The 27350-nt window shown below is 40.6% G+C and overlaps 1 protein-coding gene and 1 long non-coding RNA gene across 4 annotated transcripts in view; one reads left to right on the forward strand and one right to left on the reverse strand.

Moving 5' to 3' along the window:
* Nucleotides 1-26659, forward strand: part of LOC139750241 (NFX1-type zinc finger-containing protein 1) — a 612387-nt gene extending 585728 nt beyond the window's left edge. For all 3 annotated transcript variants that reach the window (XM_071664746.1, XM_071664748.1, XM_071664747.1), the window contains 2 exons: nt 8982-9223; nt 14952-26659. In XM_071664746.1, coding sequence (XP_071520847.1) covers nt 8982-9223; nt 14952-15643 — 934 coding nt within the window. In that variant the 3' untranslated portion in view covers nt 15644-26659. The remainder of the gene's footprint in view (nt 1-8981; nt 9224-14951) is intronic.
* Nucleotides 1-27350, reverse strand: part of LOC139750243 (uncharacterized) — a 143878-nt gene that overhangs the window by 42263 nt on the left and 74265 nt on the right. The gene's annotated exons all lie outside the window — the stretch shown is intronic.

Below are 27350 nucleotides of genomic sequence, written 5' to 3' on the forward strand. Positions count from 1 at the left end.
TATGTATATACATACATGTCCACACACGCACATATACATACCTATACATCTCAACTTTTATATATATATATATATATATATATATATATATATATATATATATATATATATATATTTTCCCTGGGGATAGGGGAGAAAGAATACTTCCCACGTATTCCCTGCGTGTCGTAGAAGGCGACTAAAAGGGGAGGGAGCGGGGGGCTGGAAATCCTCCCCTCTCGTTTTTTTTTTTTAATTTTCCAAAAGAGGGAACAGAGAATTGCGCCAGGTGAGGGTATTCCCTCAAAGGCCCAGTCCTCTGTTCTTAACGCTACCTCGCTAATGCGGGAAATGGCGAATAGTTTGAAAGAAAGATATATATATATATATATATATATATATATATATATATATATATATATATATATATATATATATATATATATATATATTTTTTTTTTTTTCATACTATTCGCCATTTCCCTCGATAGCGAGGTAGCGTTAAGAACAGAGGACTGGGCCTTTGAGGGAATATCCTCACCTGGCCCCCTTCTCTGTTCCTTCTTTTGGAAAATTAGAAAAAAACGAGGTGAGGATTTCCAGCCTCCCGCTCCCTCCCCTAGTCGCCTTCTACAACACACAGGGAATACGTGGGAAGTATTCTTTCTCCTCTATATTTAATATTTTTTATTTATTTTTTATTATACTTTGTCGCTGTCTCCCACATTAGCGAGGTGGTGCAAGGAAACAGATGAAAGAATGGCCCAACCCACCCACATACACATGTATATACATACATGTCCACACACGCACATATACATACCAATACATCTCAACTTATATATATATATATATATATATATATATACACACACACACAGACATATACATATATAGACATGTACATAATTCATACTGTCTGCCCTTATTCATTCCCGTTGCCACCCCGTCACACATGAAATAACAACCCCCTCCCCTGCATATGCGTGAGGTATCGCTAGGAAAAGAAACTAAAGGCCACATTCATTCACACTCAGTCTCTAGCTGTCATGTATGATGCACCGAAACCACAGCTCCTTTTCCACATCCAGGCCCCACAGAACTTTCCTTGGTTTACCCCAGACGCTTCACATACCCTGGTTCAATCCATTGACAGCACGTCAACCTCGGTATACCACATTGTTCCAATTCACTCTATTCCTTGCACACCTGTCACCCTCCTGCATGTTCAGGCCCCGATCACTCAAAATCTTTTTCACTCCATCTTTCCAACTCCAATTTGGTCTCCCGCTTCTCCTCTTTCCCTCCACCTTTGACACATATATCCTCTTTGTCAATCTTTCCCCACTCATTCTCTCCATGTGCCCAAACCATTTCAAAACATCCTCTTCTGCTCTCTCAACCACACACTTTTTATTACCACACATCTCTCTTACCCTTTCATTACTTACTTGATCAAACCACTTCACACCACATATTGTCCTCAAACATCTCATTTCCATCACATCCACCCTCCTCTGCACAACTCTATCTATAGCCCATGCCTCGCAACCATATGTCACTGTTGGAACCACTATTCCTTCAAACATACCCATTTTTGCTTTCCAAGATAACGTTCTCGACTTCCACACATTCTTCAAGCCTCCCAGAATTTTCGCCCCCTCCCCCACCCTATGATTCAGTTTCGCATCCATGGTTCCATCCGCTGCCAAATCCACTCCCAGATATTGAAAACACTTCACTTCTTCTAGTTTTTCTCCTTTCAAATTTACCTCCCAGTTCACTTGTCCCTCAACCCTACTGTACCTAATACCCTTACTCTTATTCACATTTAGTCTCAGCTTTCTTCTTTCACACACTTTACCAAACTCAGTCACCAGCTTCTGCAGTTTCTCACCCGAATCAGCCACCAGTGCTGTATCATCAGTGAACAACAACTGACTCACTTCCCAGGCTCTCTCAACCACAACAGACTGCATACTTGACCCTCTTTCCAAATTTCTTGTATTCACCTCCCTAACAACCCCATCCATATATATAAAAGAATAAATGGGAATTGGTGAAGGGGGTTAATGGGAAGGTAATGACAAGTATTGGTGATGTGAGAAGGAGATGGAGTGAGTATTTTGAAGGTTTGTTGAATGTGTTAGATGGCAGACTGGCAGATATAGGATGTTTTGGTCAAGGTGTTCTGCGAAGTAAGAAGGTCAGGGAGAATGATTTGGTAAATAGAGAAGAGGTAGTGAAAGTTTTGTGGAAGATGAAAGCTGGCAAGGCGGCAGGTTTGGATGGTATTGCAGTGGAATATATTAAAAAGGGGGTGACTGTGTTATTGACTGATTGGTGAGGATATTCAGTATATGTATGGGTCATGATGAAGTGCCTAAGGATAGGTGGAATGCATGCATACTGCCATTGTACAAAGGCAAAGGGGATAAAGGTGAGTGGTTAAATTACAGAGGTATAAGTGTTGAGTATTCCTGGGAAATTATGTAGGAGGGTATTGATTAAGAGAGTGAAGGCATGTACAGAACATCAGATTGGGGAAGAGCAGTGTGGTTTCAGAAGTGGTAGAGGATGTTGGATCAGGTGTTTGCTTTCAAGAATATATGAGAGAAATACTCGGAAAAACAAATGGATTTGTATGTAGCATATATGGATATGATGGCATATGATAGAGTTAATAGAGATGCTCTGTGGAAGGTATTAAGAGTATATGGTGTGGGAGGTAAGTTGCTGGAAGCAGTGAAAAGTTTTATTGAGCATGTAAGGCATGTGTATGAGTAGGAAGAGAGGAAAGTGATTGGTTCTCAGTGAATGTCGGTTTGCGGCAGGGGTGCGTGATGTCTCCACGGTTGTATAATTTGTTTATGGATGGGGTTGTTAGAGAGGTGAAAGCAAGAGTTTTGGAGAGAGGGGCAAGTATGCAGTCTGTTGTAGATGAGAGGGATTGGGAAGTAAGTCAGTTGTTCGCTGATGATACAGTGCTGGTGGCTGATTTGGGTGAGAAACTGCAGAAGCTGGTGACTGAGTTTGGTAAAGTATGTGAAAAAAGAAATCCGAGAGTAAATGTGAATGAGAGCAGGGTTATTGGGTATAGTAGGGATGAGGGAGAAGTCAGTTGGGAGGTAAGTTTGAATGGAGAAAAACTGGAGGAAGTGAAGTGTTTTAGATGTCTGGGAGTGGATTTGGCAGCGGATGGAACCATGGAAGCAGAAGTGAGTCACAGGGTGGGGAAGGGGGTGAAAATTCTGGGAGCTTTGAAAAATGTGTAGAAGGCATAAACATTATCTCAGAAAGCAAAAATGGGTATGTTTGAAGGAACAGTGGTTTCCAAAAATGTTATATGGTTGTGTCAGAGGTGGAGGGAACGAGGAGAAGTGGGAGACCAAATTGGAGGTGTAAGGATGGAGTAAAAAAAAATTTGAGTGATTGGGGCCTGAACATACAGGAGGGTGAAAGGTATGCAAAGAATAGAGTGAATTGGATCGATGTGATATACCTTGGTCATCGTGCTGTCAACAGATTGAACCAGGGCATGTGAAATGTCTCAGGGAAAGCATGGAAAGGTTTTTGGGGTCTGGATGTGTCGTTTCGGTGCATTACACATGACAGCTAGAGACTGAGTGTGTGGCCTTTTTGTCTGTTTTCCTGGTGCTACCTCGCTGGAGCAGGGGGTAGCAATGCTGTTTCCTTTTGGGTGGGGTGTTGCCGGAATGGATTGAAGGCAAGCATGAATATGTACATTTGTATGTATGAGTATTTATATGTTGATATGTATGTATATATATATATATATATATTTTTTTTTTTTTTTTTTTTTTCATACTATTCGCCATTTCCCGCGATAGCGAGGTAGCGTTAAGAACAAAGGACTGGGCCTTTGAGGGAGTATCCTCACCTGACTCCCTTCTCTGTTCCTTCTTTTGGAAAAAAAAAAAAAACGAGAGGGGAGGATTTCCAGCCCCCCGCTCCCTTCCCTTTTAGTCGCCTTCTACGACACGCAGGGAATACGTGGGAAGTATTCTTTCTCCCCTATCCCCAGGGATAATATATATATATATATATATATATATATATATATATATATATATATATATATATATATATATTTTTTTTTTTTTTTTTTTTTTTTTTTATACTTTGTCGCTGTCTCCCGCGTTTGCGAGGTAGCGCAAGGAAACAGACGAAAGAAATGGCCCAACCCCCCCCCATACACATGTACATACACACGTCCACACACGCAAATATACATACCTACACAGCCTTCCATGGTTTACCCCAGACGCTTCACATGCCTTGCTTCAATCCACTGACAGCACGTCAACCCCTGTATACCACATGACTCCAATTCACTCTATTTCTTGCCCTCCTTTCACCCTCCTGCATGTTCAGGCCCCGATCACACAAAATCCTTTTCACTCCATCTTTCCACCTCCAATTTGGTCTCCCTCTTCTCCTCGTTCCCTCCACCTCCGACACATATATCCTCTTGGTCAATCTCTCCTCACTCATTCTCTCCATGTGCCCAAACCATTTCAAAACACCCTCTTCTGCTCTCTCAACCACGCTCTTTTTATTTCCACACATCTCTCTTACCCTTACGTTACTTACTCGATCAAACCACCTCACACCACACATTGTCCTCAAACATCTCATTTCCAGCACATCCATCCTCCTGCGCACATCTCTATCCATAGCCCACGCCTCGCAACCATACAACATTGTTGGAACCACTATTCCCTCAAACATACCCATTTTTGCTTTCCGAGATAATGTTCTCGACTTCCACACATTTTTCAAGGCTCCCAAAATTTTCGCCCCCTCCCCCACCCTATGATCCACTTCCGCTTCCATGGTTCCATCCGCTGACAGATCCACTCCCAGATATCTAAAACACTTCACTTCCTCCAGTTTTTCTCCATTCAAACTCACCTCCCAATTGACTTGACCCTCACCCCTACTGTACCTAATAACCTTGCTCTTATTCACATTTACTCTCAACTTTCTTCTTCCACACACTTTACCAAACTCAGTCACCAGCTTCTGCAGTTTCTCACATGAATCAGCCACCAGCGCTGTATCATCAGCGAACAACAACTGACTCACTTCCCAAGCTCTCTCATCCCCAACAGACTTCATACTTGCCCCTCTTTCCAGGACTCTTGCATTTACCTCCCTTACAACCCCATCCATAAACAAATTAAACAACCATGGAGACATCACACACCCCTGCCGCAAACCTACATTCACTGAGAACCAATCACTTTCCTCTCTTCCTACACGTACACATGCCTTACATCCTCGATAAAAACTTTTCACTGCTTCTAACAACTTGCCTCCCACACCATATATTCTTAATACCTTCCACAGAGCATCTCTATCAACTCTATCATATGCCTTCTCCAGATCCATAAATGCTACATACATATATATATATATATATATATATATATATATATATATATATATATATTTTTTTTTTTTTTTTTTTTTTTTTTTTTTTTCAAACTATTCGCCATTTCCCGCGTTAGCGAGGTAGCGTTAAGAACAGAGAACTGGGCCATTGAGGGAATATCCTCACCTGGCCCCCTTCTCTGTTCCTTCTTTTGGAAAATTAAAAGAAATTGAGAGGGGAGGATTTCCAGCCCCCCGCTCCCTTCCCTTTTAGTCGCCTTCTACGACACGCAGGGAATACGTGGGAAGTATTCTTTCTCCCCTATCCCCAGGGATAATATATATATATATATATATATATATATATATATATATATATATATATATATATATGTACATGTATGGGTGCTTATGTATATATATATTTATATTCATTTATTTATTTTGCTTTGTCGCTGTCTCCCGCGTTTGCGAGGTAGTGCAAGGAAACAGACGAAAGAAATGGCCCAACCCACCCCCATACACAATGTATATACATACACGTCCACACACGCAAATATACATACCTATACATCTCAATGTACACATATATATACGCACACAGACACATACATATATACCCATGCACACAATTCACACTGTCTGCCTTTATTCATTCCCATTGCCACCTCGCCACACATGGAATACCATCCCCCTCCCCCTCATGTGTGCGAGGTAGCACTAGGAAAAGACAACAAAGGCCCCATTCGTTCACACTCAGTCTCTAGCTGTCATGCAATAATGCCCGAAACCACAGCTCCCTTTCCACATCCAGGCCCCACACAACTTTCCATGGTTTACCCCAGACGCTTCACATGCCCTGATTCAATCCATTGACAGCACGTCAACCCCGGTATACCACATCGATCCAATTCACTCTATTCCTTGCCCTCCTTTCACCCTCCTGCATGTTCAGGCCCCGATCACACAAAATCTTTTTCACTCCATCTTTCCACCTCCAATTTGGTCTCCCACTTCTCCTCGTTCCCTCCACCTCTGACACATATATCCTCTTGGTCAATCTTTCCTCACTCATTCTCTCCATGTGCCCAAACCATTTCAAAACACCCTCTTTTGCTCTCTCAACCACGCTCTTTTTATTTCCACACATCCCTCTTACCCTTACATTACTTATTCGATCAAACCACCTCACACCACACATTGTCCTCAAACATCTCATTTCCAGCACATCCACCCTCCTGCGCACAACTCTATCCATAGCCCACGCCTCGCAACCATACAACATTGTTGGAACCACTATTCCTTCAAACATACCCATTTTTGCTTTCCGAGATAATGTTCTCGACTTCCACACATTCTTCAAGGCTCCAAGGATTTTCGCTCCCTCCCCCACCCTATGATTCACTTCCGCTTCCATGGTTCCATCCGCTGCCAGATCCACTCCCAGATATCTAAAACACTTGACTTCCTCCAGTTTTTCTCCATTCAAACTTACCTCCCAATTGAGGCAAGTTGTTAGAAGCAGTGAAAAGTTTTTATCGAGGATGTATGGCATGTATACGTGTAGGAAGAGAGGAAAGTGATTGGTTCTCAGTGAATGTAGGTTTGCGGCAGGGGTGTGTGATGTCTCCATGGTTGTTTAATTTGTTTATGGATGGGGTTGTTAGGGAGGTGAATGCAAGAGTTTTGGAAAGAGGGGCAAGTATGAAGTCTGTTGGGGATGAGAGAGCTTGGGAAGTGAGTCAGTTGTTGTTCGCTGATGATACAGCGCTGGTGGCTGATTCATGTGAGAAACTGCAGAAGCTGGTGACTGAGTTTGGTAAAGTGTGTGAAAGAAGAAAGTTAAGAGTAAATGTGAATAAGAGCAAGGTTATTAGAATAGTACAGTAGGGTTGAGGGTCAAGTCAATTGGGAGGTAAGTTTGAATGGAGAAAAACTGGAGGAAGTAAAGTGTTTTAGATATCTGGGAGTGGATCTGGCAGCGGATGGAACCATGGAAGCGGAAGTGGATCATAGGGTGGGGGAGGGGGCGAAAATTCTGGGAGCCTTGAAGAATGTGTGGAAGTCGAGAACATTATCTCGGAAAGCAAAAATGGGTATGTTTGAAGGAATAGTGGTTCCAACAATGTTGTATGGTTGCGAGGTGTGGGCTATGGATAGAGTTGTGCGCAGGAGGATGGATGTGCTGGAAATGAGATGTTTGAGGACAATGTGTGGTGTGAGGTGGTTTGATCGAGTAAGTAACGTAAGGGTAAGAGAGATGTGTGGAAATAAAAAGAGCGTGGTTGAGAGAGCAGAAGAGGGTGTTTTGAAATGGTTTGGGCACATGGAGAGAATGAGTGAGGAAAGATTGACCAAGAGGATATATGTGTCGGAGGTGGAGGGAACGAGGAGAAGTGGGAGACCAAATTGGAGGTGGAAAGATGGAGTGAAAAAGATTTTGTGTGATCGGGGCCTGAACATGCAGGAGGGTGAAAGGAGGGCAAGGAATAGAGTGAATTGGAGCGATGTGGTATACCGGGGTTGACGGGCTGTCAGTGGATTGAATCAGGGCATGTGAAGCGTCTGGGGTAAACCATGGAAAGCTGTGTAGGTATGTATATTTTGCATGTGTGGACGTATGTATATACATGTGTATGGGGGTGGGTTGGGCCATTTCTTCGTCTGTTTCCTTGCGCTACCTCGCAAATGCGGGAGACAGCAAAAAAAAAAAAAAAAAAAGAAAGAAATATAAATCTTTCTTTTCTTTCAAACTATTCGCCATTTCCCGTGTTAGCGAGGTAGCGTTTAGAACAGAGGACTGGGCCTTTGAGGGAATATCCTCACCTGGTACCCTTCTCTGTTCCATCTTTTGGGAAAAAAAGAAAAGGGGGGGGGGGACGATTTCTAGCCCCCCCCCCCTCCCTCCCTCCCCTTTTAGTCGCCTTCTATGACACGCAGGGAATACGTGGGAAGTATTCTTTCTTCCCTATCCCCAGTGTGGATGGGTCATTCTTCATCTGTTTCCTGGCACTACATTGCTGATGCAGGAAATGGCAATCAAGTATAATAATATGATAAATTTTGTTTGTTTATATCTCCACATTTTATCTAAGATACATTTTCTTAGTCACATGTGCCTCCTGCTTGGTGAAATGCTTATATACCACATACTTTATGCCAGTTTAGGGAGCTGTCTTTGACCACCCAAAGGTCTGTATGTGACCAGGCATTCAAGGCCTCAGTTTCATTTTGGGATAAAATGTTAGCAAGTTGATAAATGACGTTTTGATTTCTGGAAATTGATGACATTATTTTAGTAAACATGTGTTATTTCACTCCTTGCAGGCAAATCATATTTGCCTCCACTCTTTCTTCCTTCACTGTAAAGGTTTACTGCAACAAAATATACAAAAAATTTGCAAGTATCTGGTGTCTTAAGAGCATACTTACTTTTTTCAACTGTGTGTATACATCATTGCGTAAATTATTAATTTATCTTTTTTAAAGGTATTATCTTACACTGAAATGTAAATCATGCAGAAATTTATATGTAAATTAAGTTGCTAGAATAAGTTAAAATTCAAATTTCCATACCTGATGTTTTAATAACAGGAATATTGCAGATTTGTTTTTCTTGAAGACTGTGGTCACACCATTGAGGTGCATGGTTTGGAGGGTTGGCTACATCAGGAAAGAGCTGAAATTCACATGAAGACATGCCCAAGATGTAGAAAGCCAATTTACAATAATCGCCGTTATCAGAGCTTAATACTAGAAACATACAGAGCTGTGAAGATTGTCAAGAACAGATATTTTACTCTAATGCCAAAAGTGAAGAGGAAGGAAATAGAAGTGATATTACAAGGTAAGTGCTTTATTATGAAATTTATGTCATTAACCATTCTTTGAGACCGATGATTTAACGTATTGATTTTTATATAATACATTAAGGTCTTAACAAAATGTTCATCTTTTGTTTCTCTTATTTTGAAATTGCTAGCATATCTGAATATTGCTTTCTCACCACTACACCAATGCCCTTAAAACACCATCACACTGAGCATTAGGAATATAGAATAGGAACTACAAACTGTAAAGAAGAAACATGAAAAAGAAATTATTAAACTATTAAAAGATTTTAATTCTTATTGAATTTACTCACAGTCTCCCTCGTTAGTGAGGTAGCACAAGGAAACAGACGAAAGAATGGCCCTACCTACCTGCATACATATGTATATACATAAACGCCAACACACGCATATATAGATACATATACATTTCATCTTATACATACATATACATGTACGTATATAATTTTTTTCTCTATTATTATACTTTGTCTCCCGTGATAGTGAGGTAGCACAAGGAAACGGATGAAAGAATGGCCAAACCCACCCACATACACATGTATATACATACTCGCACATATACATGTATATACATACTCGCCCACACACACACATATACATACCTACACATTTCACCGTATACATACATATACATTATACACATGTACGTTTTCTTGCTGCCTTTATCCATTCCTGTCGCCACCCCGCCACATGAAATGGCACCCCCTCCCCCCACGTGAGGTAGCACAGGGAAAGACAACAAAGGCCACATTCGTTCACAGTCAGTCTCTAGCTGTCATGTGTGATGCACTGAAACTATAGCTCCCTTTCCACATACAGGCCCCACAAAACTTTCTATGGTTTACCCCAGACGCTTCACATGCCCTAGTTCAATCCATTGACAGCATGTCAACCCTGGTATACCACATCATTTCTGTTCACTCTATTCCTTGCACGTCTTTCACCCTCCTATATGTTTAGGCTCTGATGGCTCAAAATCTTTTTCACTCCATCCTTCCAACTCCAATTTGGTCTCCCACTTTTCCTCGTTCCCTCCACCTCTCACACATATATCCTCTTTGTCAATCTTTCCTCACTCAATCTCTCCATGTGACCAAACCATTTCAATACACCCTCTTCTTCTCTCTCAACCACACTCTTTTTATTACCCACATCTCTCTTACCCTTTCATTACTTGATCAAACCACCTCACACCACATGTTGTCCTCAAACATCTCATTTCCAACACATCCACCCTCCTCTGCACAACCTTATCTATAGCCCATAAATGCTTATACACACACATATACATACATTTATACACATTAACATATATATACATACACAGACATATACATCTATACACGTGTACATATTTATACTTGCTTAACTTCATCCATTTCTGTCGCTACCCCGCCACGTAGGAACATAGCATCGCTACCATTACCCCCACCTCAGCGAGGTAGCTTCAGGAAAACAGACAAATGGCTACAACCATTCACACTCAGTCTCTTGCTGTCATATGTAATGCACCAAAACCACATCTCTCAATCCACATCTAGGCCTCAGAGACCTTTCCATGGTTTACCCAGAGCCTCACATGCCCTAGTTTAGTCCATTGACAGCACATCAACCCTGGTAAACCATATAATTTCCTGCTTACTGTTCTTTGCACGTCTCTCACCTTTTTATATGTTCAGGTCCTGATCACTCAAAATCTTTTTCATCCATCCTTCCAACTCCAAATTGGCATTCCACTTCTCTGTTCCCTCCACCTCTGACACATATATCCTCTTTGTAAATCTTTCCTCACTCAGTCTCTCCATATGTCCAAACCATCTCAACACACCCTCTTCTGCTCTGACAACCACACTTGTTAATTCCACACATTTCTCATACCCTTTCATTACTTACTCGATCAAACCACCTCATGCCACATATTGTCCTTAAATATTTCATTTCCTACACATTTACATTTTAGTGTACCTGGTAGATTTTGTGGGAGGGTATTGACTGAGAGGGAGAAGTCATGCATAGGCATCAGATTGGAGAGGAGCAGTGTTGTTTCAGAATTGGTAGAGGATGTTTGGATCAGGTGTTTGCTGTAAAGAATGTGTCTGAAAAATACTTAGAGCAATAGATGGATTAGTATGTGGGATTTATGGAGCTGGAGTTTGCACATGAAAGGGTTGATAGAAATGCTGTGGAAAATCTTGAGAATATAAGGTGTGGGAGGAAAGCTGCTTGAGGCAGTGATAAGTTTTTATCAAGGCATGTGAACGTGTATGAAAAGAGGAAAGTGAATGGTTCCAAGTGAAGGTTGGTCTGCAGCAGGGGTATATGTGTCACCATGGTTGCTCAATTTTGTTATTGTTAGGTTGATAAGGGAGGTAAATGTGATTATTGGAGAGAGGGACAAGTATGCAGTCTGTAGGTGAAGAGACTACATGAGAAGTAAGTCGGGTGTTGTTGATGATACAGCACTGGTGGTATATTGAAGTGAAAGACTGTAGAAGTTGATGACTGAGCTTGGAAGAGTGTGCAAGAGAAAGTTGAGAGTAAATGCATAAAAGCAAGGTTATTAGGTTTAGCAGGGTGGAGGCACAGGTTAGTTGGGGTGTGAGGAAACTTAGTTGAAATGAAGTGTTTAAGATCCAATTGAGTGGCTATGGTAGCAAATTGAACCGTGAAATCAGAGGTTAATCATATGCTGGATGAGGGGGTGAACGTTCTTGGATCGCTGAAGAGTGTGTGGAAAGAGTGAATATTATGTGGGAGGGCAAAAATGTGTATGTTTGAATTGTCTCAACAATATTATATGGAAGCAAGACATTGGCTATACATAAGTCTGTGCAGAGGAGGGTGGATTTATTGGAGGACTGTATATGGTTTGAGATGGTTTGATCAAGTAAGTAATGAAAGGTTAAGAGAGAGATACGATAATAAAAAGGTTGTTTGAGAGTGTTGAAGAGAGTGTGCTGAAGTGGTTTGGACATATGGAGAGAAAGAGTGAGGAAAGATTTACAAAGAGGATATGTGTGTCAGAAGTGGAAGGAACAAGGAGAACAGGGAGACCAAATTGGAGACAGAAGAAGGATGGAGTGAAAAAGATTTTGAGCAATAGGTGCCTGAACATGCAGGAGGACGAAAGGCATGCATGGGATAAAGTAAATTGGAATGATGTGGTATACTGGGGTTGTCTTTTCCTAGCGCTACCTCACGCACATGCAGGGGGAGGGGGTTGTTATTTCATGTGTGGCGTGGTAGTGACAGGAATGAATAAGGGCAGACAGTATGAATTATGTACATGTGTATATTGTATATGTCTGTGTTTATATATATGTATACGTTAAGATGTATAGGTATGTATATGTGCGTGTGTAGACGTATATGTATATACATGTGTATGTGGGTGGGTAGGGCCATTCTTTCGTCTTGTTTCCATGTGCTACCTCGCTAATGCGGAAGACAGTGACAAAGTATAATAAATAAATAAGTATAGTTTGATAGGGGATAGTTTGACAGTTGGGGATAGGGGAGAAAGAATACTTCCCACGCATTCCTTACATGTTGTAGAAGGCGACTAAAGGGGACAGGAGCAGGGAGCTAGAAACCCTCCCCTTCTTGTATTTTAACTTTCTAAACAGGGAAATAGAAGAAGGAGTCACGCAGGGAGTGCTCATCCTCCTCGAAGGTTCAGATTGGGGTGTCTAAATGTGTGTGGATGTAACCAAGATAAGAAAAAAAGGAGAGATAGGTAGTGTGTTTGAGGAAGGGAACCTGGATGTTTTGGCTCTGAGTGAAACGAAGCTCAAGGGTAAATGGAAAGTGTGGTTTAGAAATGTCTTGGGAGTAGTCAGGGATTAGTGAGATGACAAGAGCAAGGGAAGGAGTAGCACTACTCCTGAAACAGGAGTGGTGGGAGTGTGTGATAGTGTAAGAAATTAACTCTAGATTGATATGGGTAAAACTGAAAGTGGATGGAGAGAGAGGGGTGATTATTGGTACATATGCACTGGGGCATTAGAAGAAAGATCATGAGAGGCAAGTGTTTTGGGAGCAGCTGAGTTAGTGTGTTAGTAGTTCTGATGCACGAGACCGGGTTATAATGATGGGTGATTTGAATGCAAAGGTGAGTAATGTGGCAGTTGAGGGAATAATTGGTGTACATGGGGTGTTCAGTGTTATAAATGGTAATGGTGAAGAGCATGTAGATTAATGTGCTGGAAAAGGACTGGTGATTGGGAATACCTGGTTTAAAAAGATAGATATACATAAGTATACGTATACGTATTGGAAGAGGTGAAAAAGAGGGCAAATGAGAGTTGGGATGAGAGAGTATCATTATATTTTAGGGAGAATAAAATGATGCTTTGGAAAGAGGTAAGAAAAAGTGCGTAAGACAAGGGAACAAATCGGAACATCAGTGAAGGGGGCTAATGGGGATGTGAGAAGGAGATGGAGTGAGTATTTTGAAGGTTTGTTGTATGTATTTGATGATAGAGTGGCAGATATAGGGTGTTTTGGTCGAGGTGGTGTGCAGAGTTGAGAGGGTTAGGGAGAATGATTTGGTAAACAGAGAAGAGGTAGTAAAAGCTTTGCGGAAGATGAAAGCCGGCAAGGCAGCGGGTTTGGATGGTATTGCAGTGGAATTTATTAGAAAAGAGGATGATTATATTGTTGACTGGTTGATAAGGTTATTTGATGTATGTATGACTCATGGTAAGGGGCCTGAGGATTGGCAGGATGCTTGCATAGTTCCATTGTACAAAGGCAAAGGGGATAAGAGTGAATCCTCAAATTACAGAGGTATAAGTTTGTTGAGTATTCCTGGGAAATTATATGGGAGGGTATTGATTGAGAGGGTGAAGGCATGTACAGAGCATCAGATTGGGGAAGAGCAGTGTGGTTTCAGAAGTGATAGAGGATGTGTGGATCAGGTGTTTGCTTTGAAGAATGTATGCGAGAAATACTTAGAAAAGCAAATGGATTTGTATGTAGCATTTATGGATCTGGAGAAGGCATATGATAAAAGTTGATAGAGATGCTCTGTGGAAGGTATTAAGAATATATGGTGCGGGAGGTAAGTTGTTAGAAGTGAAAAGTGTTTATCGAGGATGTAAGGCATGTGTAAGTGTAGGAAGAGAGGAAAGTGATTGGTTCTCAGTGAATGTTGGTTTGCAGCAGGGGTGCATGATGTCTCCATGGTTGTTTAATTTGTTTATGGGTAGGGTTGTTAGGGAGGTGAATTCAAGAGTTTGGAAAGAGGGGCAAGTATGCAGTCTATTGTGGATGAGAGGGCTTGGGAAGTGAGTCAGTTGTTGTTTGCTGATGATACAGTGCTGGTGGCTGATTTGGGTGAGAAACTACAGAAGCTGGTGACTGAGTTTGGTAAAGTGTGTGAAAGAAGAAAGCTGAGAGTAAATGTGAATAAGAGCAAGGTTATTAGGTATAGTAGGGTTGAGGGACAAGTCAATTAGGAGGTAAGTTTGAATGGAGAAAAACTGGAGGAAGGGAAGTGTTTCAGTATGAAAGCATCTCCAGCTATATTTTGGGAGTCTGGGAATTCTGCCAAATGAGCAGCCTTCTAGAAAATCAGTCATTACTCTAGTTATTCTGTGCATTTTAAACTTATGTTGTTAGATATGTAAGTCTGTTATATTCATTCTTTTGCTTTTTGATTTTGTGATATTTTTACTAGTTTCTTTATTGATAGGTTTTTAATTTTTACATTTCTGTCCACAGACCTAGAAATCGGTGGCTATTTTATGCTCCAGACCAGAGAATTACAGAAAAAACTAGGTATTAACCTTGCAAATAATAGTCACAAGCAAAACTTTATCTCCAAAAATCAACTGATACTAATTCAATTTCAGGCCCAAGTCCTGAAGAAAGCCACTGACATAGTGAAGCCTTTGTTTGAAAGGAATTTACAGTTCCAATATCATTTAAGCGTAAATCAGTATGAAAATAGGAAACTAACTAAGAATGCGAAGCGCTTACAGGCCAGAGTGGAGGGTATAGTTGAACTTGTTATGGGTAAAAGTTTCACAATATCATCACAAATGGTTGATGAAGTTAGCTGTGAACTGCAGCGCCTTATGATTCTTCCTGCTTATTGGGCAGTTCAAGAGGAATATAACTCTTATGGAAACATAGGTCTTCAGAAAATCACTGCTCAATTAGAGAAATTGATGGATCCAACAGTTAAATTTGATGAAGAGGTGGACACCAAGGTCTGTGCTCTCTTGAAGGAGTGTGAGCGATTTGTTGGTAGCCTGAAAATCACTCATAGCAAGAAGATAAAGATCATGCAAGGTGTGGGGCTTGCACAAGGGAATTGGTACAATTGTCCTAAGGGACATATCTACTGTGTCACAGAATTTCAAGGAGCTGTGAAAAATGACAACTGTCCATTTTGTCTTTCTGTTGTTTAGGGAAGAAATTATCTGCTAAATAGTGACAATATTCTGTCAGGAGAGGTGGATAATGCATTGTGTAGAGTTCAGTATGTGTAAGACAGATGGCCTGCACTAACCCCACTTATTCACTGTGAGTGATAAATGTATACCTGGCATAAGATTTACTCATATTTTTACATATGTATAGGCTTGCATATGAACATGTGTGTGTGTATTTATGTGCAGATATGATGTAATTTTTGTAAAAAATTAAATATTAAAATATTCACTTGCTTTGTCGCTGTCTCCCGCGTTAGCGAGGTAGCGCAAGGAAACAGACGAAAGAATGACCCAACCCACCCACATACCACATGTATATACATACACACATATACATATATACACATGTATATAATTCATACTGTCTGCCTTTATTTATTCCCATCGCCACCCCGCCACACATGAAATAAAAACCCCCTCCCCCCTCATGTGTGCGAGGTAGCGCTAGGAAAAGACAACAAAGGCCACATTCAGTCTCTAGCTGTCATGTATAATGCACCGAAACCACAGCTCCCTTTCCACATCCAGGCCCCACAAAACTTTCCATGGTTTACCCAAGATGCTTCACATGCCCTGGTTCAATCCATTGACAGCACTTCGACCCTGGTATACCACATCGTTCCAATTCACACTATTCCTTGCACGCCTTTCACCCTCCTGCATGTTCAGGCCTCGATCACTCAAAATCTTTTTCACTACATCTTTCCACCTCCAATTTGGTCTCCCACTTCTCGTTCCCTCCACCTCTGACACATATATCCGCTTGGTCAATCTTTCCTCACTCATTTTCTCCACGAGACCAAACTATTTCAAAACACCCTCTTCTGCTCTCTCAACCACACTCTTTTTAGTACCGTACATCTCTCTTACCCTTTCATTCCTTACTCGATCAAACCACCTCACACCACATATTGTCCTCAAACATCTCATTTCCAGCACATCCACCCTCCTCCGCACAACACTATCTATAGCCCCTGCCTCGTAACCATATAACATTGTTCGAACCACTATTCCTTCAAACATACCCATTTTTGATTTCCGAGATAATGTTCTCAACTTCCACACATTCTTCAACGCTACCAGAACTTTCACCCTCTCCCCCACCCTATGATTCACTTCCGCTTCCATGGTTCCATCCGCTGCCAGATCCACTCCCAGATATCTAAAACACTTCACTTCCTCCAGTTTTTCTCCATACAAACTTACCTCCCAATGGACTTGTCCCTCAACCCTACTAGACCCAATAACCTTGCTCTTATTCACATTTACTCTCAGCTTTCTTCTTTCACATACTTTACCAAACTCAGTCACCAGCTTCTGCAGTTTCTCACACGAATCAGCCACCAGCGCTGTATCATCAGCGAACAACAACTGACTCACTTCCCAAGCTCTCTCATCCACAACAGACTGCATACTTGCCCCTCTTTCTTAAACTCTTGCATTCACCTCCCTAACAACCATCAAGAAACAAATCAAACAACCAAAGAGACATCCTACACCCCTGCCGCAAACCAACATTCACTGAGAACCAATCGTTTACCTCTCGTCCTACATGTACACATGCCTTACATCCTCGATAAAAACTTTTCACTGCTTCTAACAACTTGCCTCCCACACCATATATTCTTAATACCTTCCACAGAGCATCTGTATCAACTCTTATCATATGCCTTCTCCAGATCTAGAACTGCTACATACAAATCCATTTGCTTTTCTAAGTTTGCTTTTCTAAGTATTTCTCACATACATTCTTCAAAGCAAATACCTGATCCACACATCCTCTACCACTTCTGAAACCACACTGCTCTTCCCCAATCTGATGCTCTGTACACGCCTTCACCCTTTCAATCAATACCCTCCCATATAATTTCCCAGGAATACTCAACAAATTTTATACCGGAATACTCAACAAACTTATACCTCTGTAATTTGAGCACTCACTTTTATCCCCTTTGCCTTTGTACAATGGCACTATGCAAGCATTCTGCCAATCCTCAGGCACCTCACCATGAGTCATACATACATTAAATAACCTTACCAACCAGTCAACAATACAGTCACTCCCTTTTTTTTTTATAAATTCTACTGCAATACCATCCAAACTCACTGCCTTGCCAGCTTTCATCTTCTGCAAAGCTTTTACTACCTCTTCTCTGTTTACCAAATTATTCTCCCTATCCCTCTCACTTTGCACACCACCTCTCCTGAAATACCCTATATATGCCACTCTATCATGAAACACATTCAACAAACCTTCAAAATACTCACTCCATCTCCTTCTCACATCACCACTACTTGTTATCACCTTCCCATTAGCCCCCTTCACTGAAGTTCCCATTGATTCCCTTGTCTTACGCACTTTATTTACCTCCTTCCAAAACATCTTTTTATCCTCCCTAAAATTTGATGATACTCTCTCACCCCAACTTTCATTTGCCCTCTTTTTCACCTCTTGCACCTTTCTCTTGACCTCCTGCCTCTTTCTTTTATACATCTCCCAGTCATTTGCATTATTTCCCTGCAAAAATTGTCCGAATGCCTCTCTTCTCTTTCACTCACAATCTTACTTCTTCATCCCACCACTCACTACCCTTTCTAATCTGCCCACCTCCTACGCTTCTCATGCCACAAGCATCTTTTGCACAAGCCATCACTGCTTCCCTAAATATATCCCATTCCTCCCCCATTCCCCTTTTGTCCTTTGTTCTCACCTTTTTCCATTCTGTACTCATTCTCTCCTGGTACTTCCTCACACAAGTCTCCTTCCCAAGCTCACTTACTCTCACCACTCTCTTCACCCCCAACATTCTCTCTTCTTTTCTGAAAACGTCTACAAATCTTCACCATCGCATCCACAAGATAATGATCAGACATCCCTTCAGTTGCACCTCTCAGCACATTAACATCCAAAAGTCTCTCTTTCACGTGCCTATCAATTAACATGTAATCCAATAATGCTCTCTGGCGATCTCTCCTACTTACATACGTGTACTTATGTATATCTCTCTTTTTAAACCAGGTATTTCCAATCACCAGTCCTTTTTCAGCAAATAAATCTACAAGTTCTTCACCATTTCCATTTACAACACTGAACACCCCATGTACACCAATTATTCCCTCAACTGCCACATTACTCACCTTTGCATTCAAATCACTCATCACTATAACCTGGTCTCGTGCATCAAAACTACTAACACACTCACTCAGCTGCTCCCAAAACACTTGCCTCTCATGATCTTTCTTCTCATGCCCAGGTGCATATGCACCAATAATCACCCATCTCATTTCATCCACTTTCAGTTTTACCCATATCAATCTAGAGTTTACTTTCTTACACTCTATCACATACTCCTTCCCTTGCTCTTGTCCTCTCACTAACCCCTGACTTTACTCCCAAGACATTCCCAAACCACTCTTCCCCTTCACCTTTGAGCTGTATGTATATATGAAAATATATACTAAAAACTTGAGAAATATAAGAAATAAAGATAAATGTAATATGAAAATAGAAAAAAAGAAATTTATGGCCCAACCCACCCACATACACATGTTTATACATAAACGCCCACACACGCACATATACATACCTATACATTTTGATGTATACATATCTACTTACATAGACATATACATACATACACATACACATGCTGCCTTCATCTATTCCCGTCACCACCCCCTCCCCCTGCTCGTGCGAGAGGTAGCACTAGGAAAAGACAGCAGAGGCCACATTTGTTCACACTCATTCTCTAGCTGTCATGTGTAATGCACCAAAACCACAGCTCCCTTTCCACATACAGGCCCCACAAAACTTTCCATGGTTTACCCCAGACACTTCACATTCCCTGGTTCAATCCACTGACAGCGCGTCGACCTCATTATACCACATTGTTCCATTTCACTCTATTCCTTGCACACCTTTTACCCTCCTGTATGTCCAGGCCCCGATTGCTCAAAATATAATGAACATAAATAAAAAATATTTTATTTATTTTTATTATACTTTGACGCTGTCTCCCACCACATTAGCGAGGTAGTGCAAGGAAACAGATGAAAGAATATCCCAACCCTCCCACATACACATGTATAAACATAAATGCCCACACATGCACATATACATTTCAACATATACTTACACATACATATATACACATGTACATATTCATATATGCTGCCTTCATCCGTTCCCGCCGCCACCCCGCCACGCATGATATGGCATCCTCCACCCCCACATGCACACGATTTAGTGCTAGGAAAAGACAACAAACGCCACAATTCGTATACATATCTACTTACATTGACTTATACATATATACACATACACATGCTGCCTTCATGTATTCCTGTCACCACCCCCTCCCCCCGCTCGTGCGAGAGGTAGCACTATGAAAAGACAGCAGAGGCCACATTTGTTCACACTCATTCTCTAGCTGTCATGTGTAATGCACCAAAACCACAGCTCCCTTTCCATATCCAGGCCCCACAAAACTTTCCATGGTTTACCCCAGAAGCTTCACATGCCGTGGTTCAATCCATTGACAGCACATCGACCATGGCATACCACATTGTTCCAATTCACTCTATTCCTTGCACGCCTTTCACCATCTTTCCACCTCCAATTTGGTCTCCCACTTCTAGTTCCCTTCACCTCTGACACATATATCCTCCTAGTCAATCTTTCCTCACTCATTCTCTCCATGTGACCAAACCATTTCAAAACACCCTCTTCTGCTCTCTCAACCACAATCTTTTTATTATTATAGTATTTTCTTATTATACTTTGTCGCTGTTTCCTGCGTCAGTGAGTAGCGCAAGGAAACAGACAAAAGAATGGCCCAACCCACCCACATACACATGTATATGCATACACGTCCACACACGCTCATATACATATCTATACATTTCAACGTATACATATATGTACATACACAGACATATGTACACATGTACATAATCCACACTTGCCAAGTTTATTCATTCCCGTCGCCACTCTGCCACACATAAAATGACACCCCCTCCCCCGCATGCACACGAGGTAGCGCTAGGAAAAGACAATAAAGGCCACATTTGTTCACACTATGTCTCTAGCTGTCATGTATTATGCACTGAAATAATATAAAAAATATATATATATATATATATATATATATATATATATATATATATATATATATATATATATATGCGCTACCTCGCAAACGCGGGAGACAGCGACAAAGCAAAAAAAAAATATATATATATATATATATATATATATATATATATATATATATATATATATATATAATCTTTTCTTTCTTTTAAACTATTCGCCATTTCCCGCGTTAGCGAGGTAGCGTTAAGAACAGAGGACTGGGCCTTTTTTGGAATATCCTCACCTGGCCCCCTCTGTTCCTTCTTTTGGGAAAGAAAAAAAAACGAGAGGAGAGGATTTCCAGCCCCCCGCTCCCTCCCCTTTTAGTCGCCTTCTACGACACGCAGGGAATACATGGGAAGTATTCTTAATCCCCTATCCCCATATATATATATATATATATATATATATATATATATATATATATTTTTCTTTCTTTCAAACTATTCGCCATTTCCCGCGTTAGCAAGGTAGCGTTAAGAACAGAGGACTGGGCCTCAGAGGGAATATCCTCACCTGGCCCCCTTCTCTGTTCCTTCTTTTGGAAAAAAAAAAAAAAAAAAAAAGAGGGGAGGATTTCCAGCCCCCGCTCCCTCCCCTTTTAGTCGCCTTCTACGACACGCAGGGAATACGTGGGAAGTATTCTTTCTCCCCTATCCCCAGGGGATATATATATATATATATATATTTATTTATTATATTATACTTTGTTGCTGTCTCCCGCGTTTGCGAGGTAGCGCAAGGAAACAGACGAAAGAAATGGCCCAACCCCCCCCCATACACATGTATATACATACGTCCACACACGCAAATATACATACCTACACAGCTTTCCATGGTTTACCCCAGACGCTTCACATGCCTTGCTTCAATCCACTGACAGCACATCAACCCCGGTATACCACATTGCTCCAATTCACTCTATTCCTTGCCCTCCTTTCACCCTCCTGCATGTTCAGGCCCAGATCACACAAAATCTTTTTCACTCCATCTTTCCACCTACAATTTGGTCTCCCACTTCTCCTCGTTCCCTCCACCTCCGACACATATATCCTCTTGGTCAATCTTTCCTCACTCATTCTCTCCATGTGCCCAAACCATTTTTTTTTTTTTTTCATTATACATAGTCGCAGTCTCTCACGATAGTGAGGTAGCACAAGGAAGCAGACGAAAGAATGGCCCAACCCACCCACATACACATACATATACATAAACGTCCACATATGCACATATACATACCTATACATTTCAACATATACATACACAGACATATTCATATATACACGTACATATTCATACTTGCTGCCTTCATCCATTCCCATCGCCACCCCACCACACATGAAACAGCACCCCCCCTCCCCCCGCGTGCATGTGAGGTAGTGCTAGGAAAATGCACCAAAACTACAGCTTCCTTTCCACATCCAGGCCCTACAAAACTTTTCGTGGTGTACCCCAGACACTTCACATGCCCTGGTTCAATCCATTGACAGCACGTTGACCCCGGTATACCACGTTGTTCCAATTTATTCATTGCACACCTTTCTCCCTCCTGTATGTTCAGGCCCTGATTGTTCAAAATCTCTTTCACTCCATTCTTCCACCTCCAATTTGGTCTCCCACTTCTCCTTCTTCCCTCCACCTCAGACACACACACACACATACATATATATATATATATATATATATATATATATATATATATATATATATATATATTTATTATATTATTTTGCTTTGTCGCTGTCTCCCGCGTTTGTGAGGTAGCGCAAGGAAACAGACGAAAGAAATGGCCCAACCCATCCCCATACACATGTATATACATACACGTCCACACATGCAAATATACATACCTATACATCTCAATGTACACATATATATACACACACAGACACATACATATATACCCATGCACACAATTCACACTGTCTGCCTTTATTCATCCCCATCGCCACCTCGCCACACATGGAAATACCATCCCCCTCCCCCTCATGTGTGCAAGGTAGCGCTAGGAAAAGACAACAAAGGCCCCATTCGTTCACACTCAGTCTCTAGCTGTCATGCAATAATGCCCGAAACCACAGCTCCCTTTCCACATCCAGGCCCCACACAACTTTCCATGGTTTACCCCAGACACTTCACATGCCCTGATTCAATCCACTGACAGCACGTCAACCCCGGTATACCACATCGATCCAATTCACTCTATTCCTTGCATGCCTTTCACCAATCTGCATGTTCAGGCCCCGATCACTCAAAATCTTTTTCACTCCATCCTTCCACCTCCAATTTGGTCTCCCACTTCCCTCATTCCCTCCACCTCTGATACATATATCCTCTTGGTCAATCTTTCCTCGCTCATTCTCTCCATGTGACCAAACTATTTCAAAACACCCTCTTCTGGTCTCTCAACCACTCATATATACATGTGTGGATACAGGTATTTGTATGAATGTGTGAATATATATTTGTAAATATTTACCTATTATCCATTGTGACATGTATAAAATAAGATGGTATGGAAAGAAATGGGTTAGAGTAGAGAATTACTTTTAAACACATATCAACCTCAAAAAATGTTTTCCTCAGAAAGCACAAGGTAGGGGGAGATACATCGCTCACTTGGCTGAACACTTCAATGAATCATTTCTAAACTGGTTCGACTGTTTTGTCGGATCTACCACATTTATCCATTCGTGAGTTGGAATCTTTGCTGTCACTCCTGACCAATGAACGAAACCAGCTCTCATAGTTCAGGAAATTTCCTTGCTAATGTGGGCAGCTTCTAGAGCTTTTTTCGTGTTTACTCACCTCTCTTTATTTACTTACAAGAAAGGGTGGAGTAAACAGATCAATAAAGCAATATAAGCTGCGAACTTTAGCAAGGAAATTTCCAGCCATTTAAGAGCTGCTTTCATCCAGTGGTCAGCACTTTATCTCCCTTCGTCTTGTTCTTTCTGAGGAAAATTTTTGTGGAGTCGAAATGTTCAGGAAAATCTTATCTCTTACCTCTTTCTTTCATTACCACACTATTTTCCATGTGTGTAATAAAAAACAAAAAAAAAAAAAGAAAACAAATGCCTAGACCTAGTTGCTTACAAAAAAGGAAAGAAAAAGTTAAAAAAAATAGTATACCTACACTTGCCAAGCCTTGCATTTTAAAACACTGCATGAAGAAGGGCTATGATATATTTTCCTGTGTTTCATAATGAACACCCATCCCTCGCTTTATGTGCGATCACTTTATGTGATTTTGCTATTCTCGAAAGAGCATATTCCTAACACTCTGCATTCAAAATTTGCTAATTCTCCATTTTTCTATGTTAACTGGTTCACTTTACAATGTATGATTTCTCTTTGTGTGAGGCTTTTGTTGAAGATAAGGAAGTTATGGCTGTAAAGGAACTATTGTAAAGGATTCTTATCATCTTACTCATGTTGAAATATACCAAAATACTTCATATTTTTGTTAAAAACAAAGTATGTATGATAAAATCTCAACCAGTGGGAATGGTTGAGAGATTTCATTGGTGAAGTACACAAGAAATAGAAGAATTCAGCTGTTTCATATGAAATGTTATACCTGTAAACATTCAGTAATAATAGAGAATACTTTATCTACCTACTTATCTACATCTCTGACATCTGTTCCCACATGGAACTCCTTTATGGAGGTGGACACAGCAAAAGAGTCTCTATAACTAGTGAACTCCTGTGCTGCAGTTTGGCCTTTAGTGCCTACACTTAACAGGCCCCTGGCAAAGGGCAACTCTAGCAGTAGTTGCAGAGGTCCTATGTAATCTTCATAAAGACTACTACTCTATTATGCTCCTGGCAAAGGTCAACTCTAGCAGTAGTTGCAGAGGTCCTATGTAATCTTCATAAAGACTACTACTCTATTATGCTCCTGCCAAACGATCCTAACTACTGTGGGGCCTGGATGTGGATAGGGAGCTATGGTTTCAGTGCATTACACATGACAGCTAGAGACTGAGTGGATCAGGTATGATAAATAACGTAAAAAACACTTTTTACCTACTGCTCGTATCTAAATGTTCCAACCTATTACTTATATTTATTGCCCCTACCATTTTGCCAAAAGTTAAGGCTAGTGCAGCCTTCATACCACAGGAAAATATAGAGTTATGAAGCAGGGGATGGCGATGCTGTTTTCATGTGGGATGGGGGTAGCACCAGGAATAGATGAATGCAAGCATGTGTATGTACATGTGTAAGTATATGATTTCTGCTTATGTGTATGTATATGTTGATACGTATATATATGTATATGTGGGCATTTATGTATATATATATGTGTATATGAGTGGATGGGCCATTATTCATTTGTTTCTTGGCGCTACCCGGCTGATGTGGGAAACAGCGATTATGTATAAAGTTTTATAAATAAATAAATATGAAGAATAAGCTATATGATTATGTTTGTGAACATAATGAACTAAAAGTGGTGGCTCAATGAAGAATAAGCTATGTGATTATGTTTGTGAACATAATGAACTAAAAGTGGTGGCTCACAATGCAGCTGTCACAAACCCTTCCAGTACCCAGGTGGGTGGGTTGTATAGGCAATATACTTCCCAGGTCATTGAATGCCTACCAACTGCTGCGTACTAGAGAACAGAGAATACATTAAAATTGATGATATTTTACTAGCCTTGTCAGTGGTAATCCAGCACCTAGAGGGTGTGTGATTGTCATGTTTAACAGCTGGCAAATAAGGAAGATTTGAAACTTTTTCTTCCGTTTTGTTTAGACTAATTTTTTATTATACCCTTTTTTCATCCACTTGTGCAGTTCTGTTGGTGTAGAGATGTTTCAAAATATTACACCTTCTGCACTAACATTAATGAATGTGAGAATTTGTTTCTTTCCTTACGCTGCAGACCTTACTATTGTGGTATACATACTGTTATTCCTTACACAGGCATATCATTTTTGGTGAATAGCATGTAGTAATATTACAACCCTGATGCTACACATCAGTGTGAAGAGATCGAGTGACTGACATGCATAGAAGGATATTACAGGCATTGTTTATTTTAGAAATATTTTTGGTCTCCTTCACCTGTCATCTGTTACCAAAGCCCTCCATTATCAAAGGACTGCATTTGAGAAAGTAGGCACATTTGCTTCTTAATTTCTTCTGGTAATATGAGTTTACTGGATACTGCTCCCCCTCCTAATGTAATTTGCTAAAATCACTGTGTGACTTATTTCTTGAAATGTTATTCTTCAATATCTTCACTGACTGTTATTGTAAATGTTCCTCTGGATACCATAGTCGTTCTGCAGACCATTTTCTGCAAGTTTACACTGAATGGTCGACTTCCAGGCAACAGCCAAGGACTTGCAGTGGTTATTGTAATCATACTGAGAGTTGCAGAATTTTTTGCAGTTTCTCTTCAGCAGTGGAAGAGACCTTTATAAGCTACTGAGTCAGCTTTGTATTTTAACAGTGGCAGGGAAAGTGAACCCAGCAATTGTTGTTAGCCCATTCTGACTAGAACAATTTATGTTGGTTGCCATTGAAGGGTTAAACTGAACAGAGATGTGAAACAAAAATAATATGCAGATGATCAGGAAGAACTCACTTTACAAAGTGTAAAGAATTAGGGATAATTCACTGCAATCACTGTATTTCATTTGCATTATATGTAAATTCTTGCTTGGATTTCAGCTTTACATTTTCTGTGTTTGTGGAATGGAATGGCCTCAACAGTGGCACAAGTCACATACAATTTCAAAAGTGATTCATTTATATATGCATATTGTATCTAGATTAGTAACCTTGTAACATTAATAGTTATGATCCAGTTTCATGTACTTAAAGGAAGATTAGCATGCATGAATTTTTTAATTCCCTCATTAGGTAAATGAGAAAATCCTTATATCTAATGTAGCAGATCATGTGTTTCCTTCAGAAAAACTTTTATATTTTCTCAATAGTATTTGGTAAATGGCTCCTTATATACCACACATTTTCTTTTATACATTAGTCAGCCCTTTTTGTTTTCTTTCACAACTACATAAAATGCAGTAAATGGCAGCTTATCCCTTAAGTTTTCTGAAATACTTCTTATAATGATTATCACCAAACTAGGGAATTATCCTTTTCCAGTGAGTAGTGAATTATACTATTTCTCTATCTATTCTATCTATCCATATCTCTGATGCCCCTGGCCTTATATGCCTCCCTTTCATACACCATTCCATGAATTCTTTCACTATTTTTCTTTCCTCCAGTATTCCTCCACCCTATTTACCCATATCACAGATGGTCTTCCATTCGCACCAACCTCTTTAATTGTACTATCATACACTCTCCTTATGAACTCCCAGTCTTGCATTCTTTCCACATGTCAAACCATCTCAAAGTATTATGTTTCACCCATTCTACCACTCCACAATTCATTCCCTTTGCATTCAAAGCCATACCACATCTCTCATCTTTCTTCATTTCACATAATCACACCGCATGTTCTTCTCAATTAGCTCATTTCCTCAACCTGGATTCTTGACCTCTGTGACTTATTC

This window comes from Panulirus ornatus, chromosome 9, assembly GCF_036320965.1.
Source record: "Panulirus ornatus isolate Po-2019 chromosome 9, ASM3632096v1, whole genome shotgun sequence".
In the NCBI taxonomy this organism is placed as follows: domain Eukaryota; kingdom Metazoa; phylum Arthropoda; class Malacostraca; order Decapoda; family Palinuridae; genus Panulirus; species Panulirus ornatus.